We start from the raw sequence: 14127 nt of genomic DNA on the forward strand, positions 1-14127 counted from the left end.
TATCATTACCATTACCATTACTATCATTACTATCATTACTATCATTACATCATTACTATCATTACCATTACCATCATTACTATCATTACCATTACCATTACTATCATTACTATCATTACCATCATTACTATCATTACCATTACTATCATTACCATTACCATTACTATCATTACTATCATTACCATCATTACTATCATTACCATTATTACTATCATTACCATCATTACTATCATTACCATTACCATTACTATCATTACTATCATTACCATCATTACTATCATTACCATTACTATCATTACTACCATTACCATCATTACTATCATTACCATCATTACCATCATTACCATCATTACCATTACTATCATTACTATCATTACTATCATTACCATCATTACTATCATTACTATCATTACCATCATTACTATCATTACTATCATTACTATCATTACTATCATTACTATCATTACTATCATTACTATCATTACTATCATTACTATCATTACTATCATTACTATCATTATTACCATTACTATCATTACCATCATTACTATCATTACTATCATTACTATCATTACCATCATTACTATCATTACCATCATTACTATCATTACCATCATTACTATCATTACCATCATTACTATCATTACCATCATTACTATCATTACCATCATTACTATCATTACCATCATTACTATCATTACCATCATTACTATCATTACTATCATTACTATCATTACCATTACTATCATTACTATCATTACTATCATTACTATCATTACCATCATTACTATCATTACTATCATTACCATCATTACCATTCATTACTATCATTACATTACTATCATTACTATCATTACTATATTCATTACTATCATTACCATCATTACTATCATTACCATTATTACTATCATTATCATCATTACTATCATTACCATCATTACTATCATTACCATCATTACTATCATTACCATCATTACTATCATTACTATCATTTACTATCATTACCATTACTATCATTACTATCATTCATCATTTATCATTATCATTACCATCATTACTATCATTACCATCATTACTATCATTACCATCATTACTATCATTACCATTATTATCATTACCATCATTACTATCATTACTATCATTACCATTACTATTACTATCATTTTCTCCTTGAGGCACCACTTCCATAAAAACAGATCAGATCAACAATATATTACAGAGCTTTTGTGGGTTCAGGAACGAGAGCTGGAGAAACCTTAGCCTCGAGCATTGGTGGAAAATGGCCCTGTTTCAATCAATCCTCAATGCTTTTTCATCAAATTGGCCAATGAATGTTTTGGATAAACCTGTCATAGCTATTTCCTGGATAAACGTGATCCATTAACAGCTGAGACAATACAGGTTGTGGATTCATTTGAAATGAAACGACTACAGACATCAACGGTACGGTCCGTTTGAGACAGTTTGAGAAAGTTCATCAGAAAGTTTGTGAGGGAATCATTTGAGTCCGTTGTCCCCGGTCCGCTACGTCTCTTTTACAATCCTCCGTGGGACAGTCGCACTCCGCCTCTGGTTGTGTTATCGTCCCTCTACGGTTCGTTAACATTGCCGGTGGCGTCCTGGAGAGACCTGCCTCGCTGTCCCCTCTCCCTCTAACCGGGTCCAGCTCACAGTCACACAGCGGCTCCTCTACAGCTCCTCTACGGTTCGTTAACGGTGTCAGTAGCGTCCTAGAGAGACCTCCCACGCTGTCCCCTCTCCCTCTGACCGGGTCCAGCTCACAGTCACACAGCGGCTCCTCTACAGCTCCTCTACGGTCTGTTAACGGTGTCGGTAGCACCCTCCCTCTAACCGGGTCGCGGATTACACCAGATGTGACACTACCTCTACCGGCGCCACAGCCTGTATCGTAAGCCACGCCCATCTCCGTTGTGAAGAGCGAGTTCTTCTTCTCCTTCCCGGCGCCGGTGGCGTCGTTGCTCGCCAAGACAACGCTCTCCACGCGCGTGGCGCTCGTCGTCCAGCCGCCAAAGCACCCGTTGTCTCCACGGCAACCCAGCAAGCGGAGGAACGCCTCGCGGAACTCAGTGTTGAAGGCGTAGATAACGGGGTTCAAGGAAGAGTTGCTCCAACCGAACCACACGAAGACGTCGAAGGTGGTTTCACTGACACAGTACAGGTGGGAGGATTGGGAGGAGGGGTCTGACACACTTCTAGAGGCTGTACCTGGACCTGTGTGTGGGGGAACATGAGCATGAGAGTTAGACAGGGATCACAGTACAGGTGGGAGGATTGGGAGGAGGGGTCTGACACAGTTCTAGAGGCTGTACCTGGACCTGTGTGTGGGGGAACATGGGCATGAGAGTTAGACAGGGATTCGCGTTTCTAAGGGGTCCTGCTCTCAGATCAGTGATATTTCATAAAGAGTTGTGTCGTGTTCTGGCGCTTTAACCAAGAGTTCAAATATTGTCTGGACAGGAATGTAAAGCTGTCATGTAAACTTATTTTAACTGAAGTGTTAAAAGGTTAAAGTTCAGGAAGGTTGTTGTGCTCGGACCAAAGGGGCTCCTAAACACGTCATCGATAAAAACTATTGAAGGGAATTACGTTGCCGACCTGAACGACCTTTCAAAGTCACACATAATACCTTGACGTATTTGAGTTGAAAGGTCATAGTAGTCCTACCTGGGCAGAAGGGCATGGCACAGTTGAGGATGAAGAAGGGGGACCAGCAGAAGACGAAGACCCCCATGATGACAGACAGAGTCTTCAGAACCTTGGTTTCCTTCCTAATGGAGTACCTCAGGGCCCGGTGTTGGGGAGGAAGATCAGGGTGATGATGATGATGTTTCGGGGATTTGGTCGTTTGGTGAAAGATGGAGCAACGGTGTTTAGAACGAAGAGGAGGATGACGATGGTGGAAAGCGTGCACGTGCCCATCTGCATCCACATCCACGTGCGACCCCGAGCGGCAGTTCTGTGCGTGTTCTGCGGCTCGCTCCAGGGAGGATATCCTGCGTATCTGGACCTGGGCGATCCGGTAGATCCGTGTGTAGGTGACCACCATGATCGCCACGGGGATGTAGAAACTGATCAACGAGGAGGAGATGGCGTAGGTCCGACTCAGGCTTGAGTCACAGTTCCAGCCGTTCACCTCCTCCGAGGCCCTGCGTAGTTGATACACCCCACTGATGTTAAACCAGGTAACGTCCCGGGTAAATTCGTCACCGCTCCCGGTGTTTCCGGTAATCGCAGCCCGGTGCCAGTGGAGTTGAACGGGCACAAATGATATCACCACGGAGACCGTCCAGGTCACGCCCACCATGACGAAGGCCACACGGCGGTTCATTCTCCTCTCGTAACGGAACGGGCTGGATATCGCCCAGTAGCGGTCCACACTGATCATGCACAGATTCAAGATGGACGCTGTGGAACACATGATGTCGCTCGCCACCCAGGTGTCACAGAACGCACCGAATGGCCAGAACCCCGCCACCTCTGCTGCTGCCTTGGAGAGAGAGAGAGAGAGAGAGAGAGAGAGAGAGAGAGAGAGAGAGAGAGAGAGAGAGAGAGAGAGAGAGAGAGAGAGAGAGAGAGAGAGAGAAATGGAGAGAGAAATGGAGAGAGACAGAGAAAGAAAGAGAGAAAGATAGAGGGACAGTAAGAGAGAGAGAAAGAGAGAGACAGAGTAAGAGAGGGAGAGAAAGAGAGACAGAGTAAGAGAAAAAGAGAGAGCAAGAGAGAAAGACAGAGAGAATGTTTATTTTTAGTGTCCAAATAATACAACTGACAAAACAAATTACAGAATGAACTGGGTCAATGACAATTTTGAGACACTGAAATCCGTTTTCTAGGCAGTCAAATCAATCCATTTTCAATCAATGAAATATAATCCATCGATTATAAGACGTTACCTTCCACGGCATCACGAGCAGCGCCACGAGGAGGTCCGACAGCGCCAGGGACACGATGAAGATGTTGGTGACTTTGGCGCGCAGGTGCCGGTAACGCAGAACCGCCGCGCACACCGTGAAGTTACCCAGTAGCGTCCAGAGGATGAGCAGTGAGAGGACGCAGCCGACGAGCGCCCGAGTGGCGGGTAAATCCGCGTGTGGCTCGGGCAGATGAGGCTCGCTCTGGTTCTCTGCCAGGCGGTGGCTGGCGTTATGCATCGTCCCTTCCACCGTCAGACGGTCAGCGGTGGGAACAGTGTGTCAATCAAACACACTGAGGAAATAGACTCCATATCGTATCCCGATGTTCCCATTCATGTGAGGAAATAGTCCTCCGTTGGTGTATTTTTTAAAATTATTAATCCAATATTTATTTCTCCACTCTTTCCATTATATCTCTCTCTCCCTGTCTATCCCTCTCGGTTCCAATCTCTCACTCCGTCTGTGCTGTAAACCTGTAAATGTAAACCGGTATCTGTGTCACTCAAACTGCGATGTGTGGCTGGGCTGTTTCTTCCTCGAGCTGAATGAGGAACTCTCTCTCTCTCTCTCTCTCTCTCTCTCTCTCTCTCTCTCTCTCTCTCTCTCTCTCTCTCTCTCTCTCTCTCTCTCTCTCTCTCTCTCTCTCTCTCTCTCTCTCTCTCTCTCTCTCTCTCTCTCTCTCTCTCTCTCTCTCTCTCTCTCTCTCTCTCTCTCTCTCTCTCTCTCTGGTGTTTTGCTTTTAGAAACCACGTGCACCAACAGCTGGAGATAATCGCTTTTACAGAACCAACAGAACACATGAGGACAGAGACAGACAGACAGACAGACAGACAGACAGACAGACAGACAGACAGACAGACAGACAGACAGACAGACAGACAGACAGACAGACAGACAGACAGACAGACAGACAGACAGACAGACAGACAGACAGACAGACAGACAGACAGACAGACAGACAGACAGACAGACAGACAGACAGACAGACAGACAGACAGACAGACAGACAGACAGACAGACAGACAGACAGACAGACAGACAGACAGACAGACAGACAGACAGACAGACAGACAGACAGACAGACAGACAGACAGACAGACAGACAGACAGACAGACAGACAGACAGTGTGCTATGCATCTCTTCTTAAATGTTTTAATTTACATATTAAGTATCCATAACAACGTATTAGTAGCATATAAACCTAATTTACATTTCATGTTTGTACATTTATAAATGTTGTGGCCAAACCATCCAGTAAATCCATTTGTTCATAATTTAGAGATTGACACCAGGCTGCACTATCTATTTCTAAATTCAAAGATTAGGATTATTGTAATTTCCAATAGGCCTTTAAACCACAGTCCAGAGTGCATGATGTTATTGTGCAGAAATAAATCATAAGCCTAGTCGGACGTGGTTGTTCTAGCTCTACTGTCTACTGTCATGGAGAAGGGGCACTGTCCATGGTGCTGAATCCACCCAGTCGGACCTGATTGTTCTAGCTCTACTGTCTACTGTCATGGAGAAGGGGCACTGTCCATGGTGCTGAATCCACCCAGTCGGACCTGATTGTTCTAGCTCTACTGTCTACTGTCATGGAGAAGGGGCACTGTCCATGGTGCTGAATCCACCCAGTCGGACCTGATTGTTCTAGCTCTACTGTCTACTGTCATGGAGAAGGGGCACTGTCCATGGTGCTGAATCCACTGTCACTGAAACCTCCACCACTCGGAACAACAATATAAACACTGTCCATGGTGCTGAATCCACCCAGTCGGACCTGATTGTTCTAGCTCTACTGTCTACTGTCATGGAGAAGGGGCACTGTCCATGGTGCTGAATCCACCCAGTCGGACCTGATTGTTCTAGCTCTACTGTCTACTGTCATGGAGAAGGGGCACTGTCCATGGTGCTGAATCCACCTGTCGGACTGGTTGTTCTAGCTCGGTCAACTGTCATGGAAAGGGGCACTGTCCATGGTGCTGAATCCACCCAGTCGGACGTGATTGTTCTAGCTCTACTGTCAACTGTCATGGAGAAGGGGCACTGTCCATGGTGCTGAATCCACCCAGTCGGACCTGATTGTTCTAGCTCTACTGTCTACTGTCATGGAGAAGGGGCACTGTCCATGGTGCTGAATCCACCCAGTCGGACGTGATTGTTCTAGCTCTACTGTCTACTGTCATGGAGAAGGGGCACTGTCCATGGTGCTGAATCCACCCAGTCGGACGTGGTTGTTCTAGCTCTACTGTCTACTGTCATGGAGAAGGGGCACTGTCCATGGTGCTGAATCCACCCAGTCGGACCTGATTGTTCCAGCTCACTGTCTACTGTCATGGAGAAGGGGCACTGTCCATGGTGCTGAATCCACCCAGTCGGACCTGATTGTTCTAGCTCTACTGTCTACTGTCATGGAGAAGGGGCACTGTCCATGGTGCTGAATCCACCCAGTCGGACCTGATTGTTCTAGCTCTACTGTCTACTGTCATGGAAAGGGGCACTGTCCATGGTGCTGAATCCACCTAGTCGGACTGGTTGTTCTAGCTCTACTGTCTACTGTCATGGAGAAGGGGCACTGTCCATGGTGCTGAATCCACCCAGTCGGACCTGATTGTTCTAGCTCTACTGTCTACTGTCATGGAGAAGGGGCACTGTCCATGGTGCTGAATCCACCTAGTCGGACTGGTTGTTCTAGCTCTACGGTCTACTGTCATGGATAAAGGGGCACTGTCCATGGTGCTGAATCCACCCAGTCGGACGTGGTTGTTCTAGCTCTACTGTCTACTGTCATGGAGAAGGGCACTGTCCATGGTGCTGAATCCACCCAGTCGGACCTGATTGTTCTAGCTCTACTGTCTACTGTCATGGAGAAGGGGCACTGTCCATGGTGCTGAATCCACCCAGTCGGACGTGGTTGTTCTAGCTCTACTGTCTACTGTCATGGAGAAGGGGCACTGTCCATGGTGCTGAAAAAACCCAGTCGGACCTGATTTTCTAGCTTTACTGTCTACTGTCATGGAGAAGGGGCACTGTCCATGGTGCTGAATCCACCTAGTCGGACGTGGTTGTTCTAGCTCTACGGTCTACTGTCATGGAGAAGGGGCACTGTCCATGGTGCTGAATCCACCCAGTCGGACGTGGTTGTTCTAGCTCTACTGTCTACTGTCATGGAGAAGGGGCACTGTCCATGGTGCTGAATCCACCCAGTCGGACCTGATTGTTCTAGCTCTACTGTCTACTGTCATGGAGAAGGGACACTGTCCATGGTGCTGAATCCACCTAGTCGGACGTGGTTGTTCTAGCTCTACGGTCTACTGTCATGGAGAAGGGGCACTGTCCATGGTGCTGAATCCACCCAGTCGGACCTGGTTGTTCTAGCTCTACTGTCTACTGTCATGGAGAAGGGGCACTGTCCATGGTGCTGAATCCACCCAGTCGGACCTGATTGTTCTAGCTCTACTGTCTACTGTCATGGAGAAGGGACACTGTCCATGGTGCTGAATCCACCTAGTCGGACGTGGTTGTTCTAGCTCTACGGTCTACTGTCATGGAGAAGGGGCACTGTCCATGGTGCTGAATCCACCTAGTCGGACGTGGTTGTTCTAGCTCTACGGTCTACTGTCATGGAGAAGGGGCACTGTCCATGGTGCTGAATCCACCCAGTCGGACCCATTGTTCTAGCTCTACTGTCTACTGTCATGGAGAAGGGCACTGTCCATGGTGCTGAATCCACCCAGTCGGACCTGATTGTTCTAGCTCTACTGTCTACTGTCATGGAGAAGGGGCACTGTCCATGGTGCTGAATCCACCTAGTCGGACGTGGTTGTTCTAGCTCTACTGTCTACTGTCATGGAGAAGGGGCACTGTCCATGGTGCTGAATCCACCCAGTCGGACGTGGTTGTTCTAGCTCTACTGTCTACTGTCATGGAGAAGGGGCACTGTCCATGGTGCTGAATCCACCCAGTCGGACCTGATTGTTCTAGCTCTACTGTCTACTGTCATGGAGAAGGGGCACTGTCCATGGTGCTGAATCCACCTAGTCGGACGTGGTTGTTCTAGCTCTACGGTCTACTGTCATGGAGAAGGGGCACTGTCCATGGTGCTGAATCCACCCAGTCGGACGTGGTTGTTCTAGCTCTACTGTCTACTGTCATGGAGAAGGGGCACTGTCCATGGTGCTGAATCCACCCAGTCGGACCTGATTGTTCTAGCTCTACTGTCTACTGTCATGGAGAAGGGGCACTGTCCATGGTGCTGAATCCACCCAGTCGGACCTGATTGTTCTAGCTCTACTGTCTACTGTCATGGAGAAGGGGCACTGTCCATGGTGCTGAATCCACCTAGTCGGACGTGGTTGTTCTAGCTCTACGGTCTACTGTCATGGAGAAGGGGCACTGTCCATGGTGCTGAATCCACCCAGTCGGACCTGATTGTTCTAGCTCTACTGTCTACTGTCATGGAGAAGGGGCACTGTCCATGGTGCTGAATCCACCTAGTCGGACCTGATTGTTCTAGCTCTACTGTCTACTGTCATGGAGAAGGGGCACTGTCCATGGTGCTGAATCCACCCAGTCGGACGTGGTTGTTCTAGCTCTACTGTCTACTGTCATGGAGAAGGGGCATTGTCCATGGTGCTGAATCCACCCAGTCGGACCTGATTGTTCTAGTACTGTCTACTGTCATGGAGAAGGGGCACTGTCCATGGTGCTGAATCCACCTAGTCGGACGTGGTTGTTCTAGCTCTACGGTCTACTGTCATGGAGAAGGGGCACTGTCCATGGTGCTGAATCCACCCAGTCGGACGTGGTTGTTCTAGCTCTACTGTCTACTGTCATGGAGAAGGGGCACTGTCCATGGTGCTGAATCCACCCAGTCGGACCTGATTGTTCTAGCTCTACTGTCTACTGTCATGGAGAAGGGGCACTGTCCATGGTGCTGAATCCACCCAGTCGGACCTGATTGTTCTAGCTCTACTGTCTACTGTCATGGAGAAGGGGCACTGTCCATGGTGCTGAATCCACCTAGTCGGACGTGGTTGTTCTAGCTCTACTGTCTACTGTCATGGAGAAGGGGCACTGTCCATGGTGCTGAATCCACCCAGTCGGACCTGATTGTTCTAGCTCTACTGTCTACTGTCATGGAGAAGGGGCACTGTCCATGGTGCTGATCCACCCAGTCGGACGTGGTTGTTCTAGCTCTACTGTCTACTGTCATGGAGAAGGGGCACTGTCCATGGTGCTGAATCCACCCAGTCGGACCTGATTGTTCTAGCTCTACTGTCTACTGTCATGGAGAAGGGGCACTGTCCATGGTGCTGAATCCACCTAGTCGGACGTGGTTGTTCTAGCTCTACTGTCTACTGTCATGGAGAAGGGGCACTGTCCATGGTGCTGAATCCACCCAGTCGGACCTGATTGTTCTAGCTCTACTGTCTACTGTCATGGAGAAGGGGCACTGTCCATGGTGCTGAATCCACCTAGTCGGACGTGGTTGTTCTAGCTCTACGGTCTACTGTCATGGAGAAGGGGCACTGTCCATGGTGCTGAATCCACCCAGTCGGACGTGGTTGTTCTAGCTCTACTGTCTACTGTCATGGAGAAGGGGCACTGTCCATGGTGCTGAATCCACCCAGTCGGACCTGATTGTTCTAGCTCTACTGTCTACTGTCATGGAGAAGGGGCACTGTCCATGGTGCTGAATCCACCTAGTCGGACGTGGTTGTTCTAGCTCTACGGTCTACTGTCATGGAGAAGGGGCACTGTCCATGGTGCTGAATCCACCCAGTCGGACGTGGTTGTTCTAGCTCTACTGTCTACTGTCATGGAGAAGGGGCACTGTCCATGGTGCTGAATCCACCCAGTCGGACCTGATTGTTCTAGCTCTACTGTCTACTGTCATGGAGAAGGGGCACTGTCCATGGTGCTGAATCCACCTAGTCGGACGTGGTTGTTCTAGCTCTACGGTCTACTGTCATGGAGAAGGGGCACTGTCCATGGTGCTGAATCCACCCAGTCGGACGTGGTTGTTCTAGCTCTACTGTCTACTGTCATGGAGAAGGGGCACTGTCCATGGTGCTGAATCCTCCTAGTCGGACGTGGTTGTTCTAGCTCTACTGTCTACTGTCATGGAGAAGGGGCACTGTCCATGGTGCTGAATCCACCTAGTCGGACGTGGCTGTTCTAGCTCTACTGTCTACTGTCATGGAGAAGGGGCACTGTCCATGGTGCTGAATCCACCTAGTCGGACCTGATTGTTCTAGCTCTACTGTCAACTGTCATAGAGAAGTGGCACTGTCCATGGTGCTGAATCCACCTAGTCGGATGTGGTTGTTCTAGCTCTACTGTCTACTGTCATGGAGAAGGGGCACTGTCCATGGTGCTGAATCCACTGTTACTGAAACCTCCACCACTCGGAACAACAATATAAACACTACATGTTACGCCTTGGTCCCATGTTAAATGAGCACAGACATTTTCCATATGCAGAAAACATTTTTTTTTAAATAAGCTTATTTCTCTTACATTTTATGCATAAATTCCAATACATCCCTGTTGGTGAACATTTCTCCTTTGCCAAGATAATCCACCCACCTGATAGATGGCCAAGATAATCCACCCACCTGATAGATTGCCAAGGTAATCCACCCACCTGATAGATGGCCAAGATAATCCACCCACCTGATAGATGGCCAAGATAATCCACCCACCTGATAGATATCACAAAGCTGATTAAACAGCATGGTCTTTACACAGGTGCATCTTGTGCTGGGGACAATAGAAAGCTTCTCTAAAATGTGCAGTTTTGTCACACAACACAATGCCACAGATGTCTCAAGTTTTTAGGGAGTGTGCAATTGGCATGCTGACTGCAGGAATGTCTACCAGAGATGTTGAATGTTAATTTCTATAACATAAATTGACTCCAATGTGGTTTAAAGAATTTGGCAGTCCAACCGGCCTTACTACCTCAGACCACGTTTAACCACGCCAGCCTAGGACCTCCACATCCGTCTTTTTAACCTGAGGGATTGTGGGTGGGCCTGGGGGTGGGCCTGGCTGCTAAGTGGGTGGGCCTGGGGGTGGGCCTGGCTGCTAAGTGGGTGGGCCTGGGGTTGGCCTGGCTGCTAAGTGGGTGGGCCTGGGGGTGGGCCTGGCTGCTAAGTGGGTGGGCCTAGCTGCTAAGTGGGTGGGCCTGGCTGCTAAGTGGGTGGGCCTCTGCCCTCCAAAGCCCACCCATGGGGACACCCCTGTCCAGTCATGTGAAATCCATAGATTAGAGCCTAAGAAATGTATTTAAATTGACTGATTTCCTTATATCATCTGTTACTCAGTAGAATCATTGAATTTGTTACATGTTGCGTTTATATTTTTTGATCCGTGTGTAAAGAGTATCAAACTCGCTGAACTAATCAGTTGGTCTATAGAACTATGGCCACAGCCAGTTGTTTTAATGCGCTTCGACATTCATCTCAGAGTCAGTCAGCCAGCCAGCCAGCTAGCCAGCCATTCAGTCAGTCAGCCAGTCAGCCAGTCAGTCAGCCAGCCAGCCAGTCAGTTCACTCAGTCAGCCAGTCAGTCAGCCAGTGAGTACGTCAGTCAGACAGTCAGTGAGTACGTCAGACAGTCAGTCAGCCAGTCAGTCAGCCAGTCAGCCAGTCAGTCAGTCAGTCAGTCAGTCAGCCAGTCAGTCAGTCAGTCAGTCAGCCAGTCAGTCAGCCAGTCAGCCAGTCAGCCAGTCGGTCAGTCAGTCAGTCGGCCAGTCGGCCAGTCGGTCAGTCGGTCAGTCGGCCAGTCGGTCAGTCGGTCAGTCGGTCAGTCGGTCAGTCGGTCAGTCGGTCAGTCGGTCAGTCGGTCAGTCGGTCAGTCGGTCAGTCGGTCAGTCGGTCAGTCGGTCAGTCGGTCAGTCAGTCAGCCAGTCAGCCAGTCAGCCAGTCAGCCAGTCAGCCAGTCAGCCAGTCAGCCAGTCAGTCAGTCAGTCAGTCAGTCAGCCAGTGAGTATGTCAGTCAGACAGTCAGTGAGTCAGCCAGTCAGCCAGTCAGCCAGTCAGTCAGTGAGTACGTCAGTCAGACAGTCAGTCAGTCAGCCAGTCAGCCAGTCAGCCAGTCAGTTAGCCAGTCAGCCAGTCAGCCAGTCAGCCAGTCAGTCAGCCAGCCAGTCAGCCAGCCAGTCAGCCAGTCAGCCAGTCAGTCAGTGAGTACGTCAGCCAGTCAGCCAGTCAGTCAGTCAGCCAGTGAGTACGTCAGCCAGTCAGCCAGTCAGCCAGTCAGTCAGCCAGTGAGTACGTCAGCCAGTCAGCCAGTCAGCCAGTCAGTCAGCCAGTGAGTACGTCAGTCAGACAGTCAGTGAGTCCGAGACTTATTTTCTGTTTGTCTCCGCGGTAACAGAGGATCTCCAGCGGATCCGTTGAAGAGACCAACGCAGTCCAGCCGTTCTCCTCACGTAAGCGTTTAAAGCTGTGCCAGTTCGCAGTCACATGTTAGCAGAATTAAAGAACTCCCACCCCTCCTGTTCGCCCCATCTGTCCCGATCCCTGAGAGAGAGGAGGGAGGGAGGGAGGGAGGGAGGGAGAGGGAGGGAGGGAGGGAGGGAGGGAGGGAGGGGGAGGGAGGGAGAGGGAGGGAGGGAGGGGGAGGGAGGGAGGGAGGGAGGGAGGGAGGGAGGGAGGGAGGGAGGGAGGGGGAGGGAGGGAGGGAAATAGATATTGAGAGAGAGCGCTAGAGAGGCAGTCAGGGGGAATTAGAGAAAGAGAGAGAGTGGCAGACAGAGAGAGGGGATTAGAGAGAGAGAGAGAGCAGAGAGAGAGAGAGAGAGAGAGAGAGAGAGAGAGAGAAGAGAGAGAGAGAGAGAGAGAGAGAGAGAGAGAGAGAGATGGGTCAGAGAGAGGGCAGAGAGAGCTGAGAGAGAGAGAGGCAGAGCGAGGGGAAGTAGAGAGAGAGAGAGAGGCAGAGCGAGGGGAAGTAGAGAGAGAGACAGAGAGAGAGGGAAGTAGAGAGAGAGAGAGAGGCAGAGAGAGAAGAGAGAGAGAGAGAGAGGCAGAGCAGGGGAGTAGAGAGAGAGAGAGAGAGAGAGAGAGAGAGAGAGAGAGAGAGAGAGAGAGAGAGAGAGAGAGAGAGAGAGAGAGAGAGAGAGAGAGAGAGAGAGAGAGAGAGAGAGAGAGGGGAAGTAGAGAGAGAGAGAGAGAGAGGGGGAAGTAGAGAGAGAGAGAGAGAGAGAGAGAGAGAGAGAGAGAGAGACAGAGAGGGGGAGAGAGAGAGAGAGAGAGAGAGAGAGAGAGGGGAAGTAGAGAGAGAGAGAGAGAGGGGAGTAGAGAGAGAGAGAGAGAGAGAGAGAGAGAGAGAGAGAGACAGAGAGGAAGTAGAGAGAGAGAGAGAAAGAGAGAGGAGAGAGAGAGAGAGAGAGAGATAGAGAGAGAGAGAGAAAGAGAGAGGAGAGATAGAGAGAGGCAGAGCGAGGGGAAGTAGAGAGAGAAGGGAGCGGGTCATATGACTCCTAGAATGATTACATAATGTTCTTTCCCCCTCTATGGTGTTGTTATATATACATCCATCCGATGATTTGATTGAAGTGACTGTTCTGTGTGTGACAACCAGTCTTTATCACATTTGAATAATCATATTTGGTTTTATTATTAAACGTCATTATTTGTAAAAATATGTTGTGTTGATTACAGAAATGAGTACAGACAGGTGCAGTACAACGGTTTAAAGGAAGTGACATATTAAAACAACTCACTGTTTGACTTCCAGTAAAGTCCATGAACAGACGTCATGGATGAAAAACGTCAATACAAATTATGACAAGAATTCCAAGCAGTGATCTACAAATGGCCCAAATCTAAACCTAAACATGTCAGCTATCAGTCGATCAAAGGCCTGTTGGCTGGATTATACCGGATTATCATTTAGGAACACTGATTTAATCTGTATCAAGTTAGAGAGAGAGAGAGAGAGAGTGTTGCAGAGTGTTTGAGAGAGTGTTTGAGAGAGAGAGAGAGAGAAAGAGAAAGAGAGGAGGGGTGAGATAGTGATGAGGAGAGAGAAAAGGAGAGAGGGGGGAGAGAGAGAAAGAGGAGGGGAATTGGGAAAGGGAGAGAGAAAGGGGCAGAGAGAGAAAGAGAGAGAGAGTGGGGGATAGAGAGAGAAGAGAGGGATGGAGAGAGTGGGGGAAGGGGGAGAGGGGAGAGCGAGAGA

General features: G+C 49.1%; 1 protein-coding gene across 1 annotated transcript; it reads right to left on the reverse strand.

Annotated features, from left to right (window-relative positions):
* Positions 1-1092: 1092 nt before the first annotated feature.
* On the reverse strand, positions 1093-4445 carry LOC124013103 (D(1) dopamine receptor-like). The gene is made up of 3 exons (XM_046327265.1): positions 3915-4445; positions 2686-3508; positions 1093-2232 (listed from the first exon to the last, which is right to left on the reverse strand). The coding sequence occupies exons 1-3, from the start codon at positions 4170-4172 to the stop codon at positions 1478-1480; spliced, it is 1836 nt and encodes a 611-aa protein (XP_046183221.1). The 5' UTR covers positions 4173-4445; the 3' UTR covers positions 1093-1477.
* Positions 4446-14127: the final 9682 nt, after the last annotated feature.

Source organism: Oncorhynchus gorbuscha, linkage group LG24 (assembly GCF_021184085.1).
Source record: "Oncorhynchus gorbuscha isolate QuinsamMale2020 ecotype Even-year linkage group LG24, OgorEven_v1.0, whole genome shotgun sequence".
Lineage (NCBI taxonomy): Eukaryota > Metazoa > Chordata > Actinopteri > Salmoniformes > Salmonidae > Oncorhynchus > Oncorhynchus gorbuscha.

Bases quoted from the DNA above. Each gene is read 5' to 3' on its own strand.
- LOC124013103 (XM_046327265.1), bottom strand. From the start codon at position 4,172: ATGCATAACGCCAGCCACCGCCTGGCAGAGAACCAGAGCGAGCCTCAT. The intron at 3,509-3,914 runs GTAACGTCTTAT...TCTCTCTCCAAG, and splicing joins TGCTCGTGATGCCGTGGAAG to GCAGCAGCAGAGGTGGCGGG. The intron at 2,233-2,685 runs GTAGGACTACTA...CCCCACACACAG, and splicing joins TGCCATGCCCTTCTGCCCAG to GTCCAGGTACAGCCTCTAGA.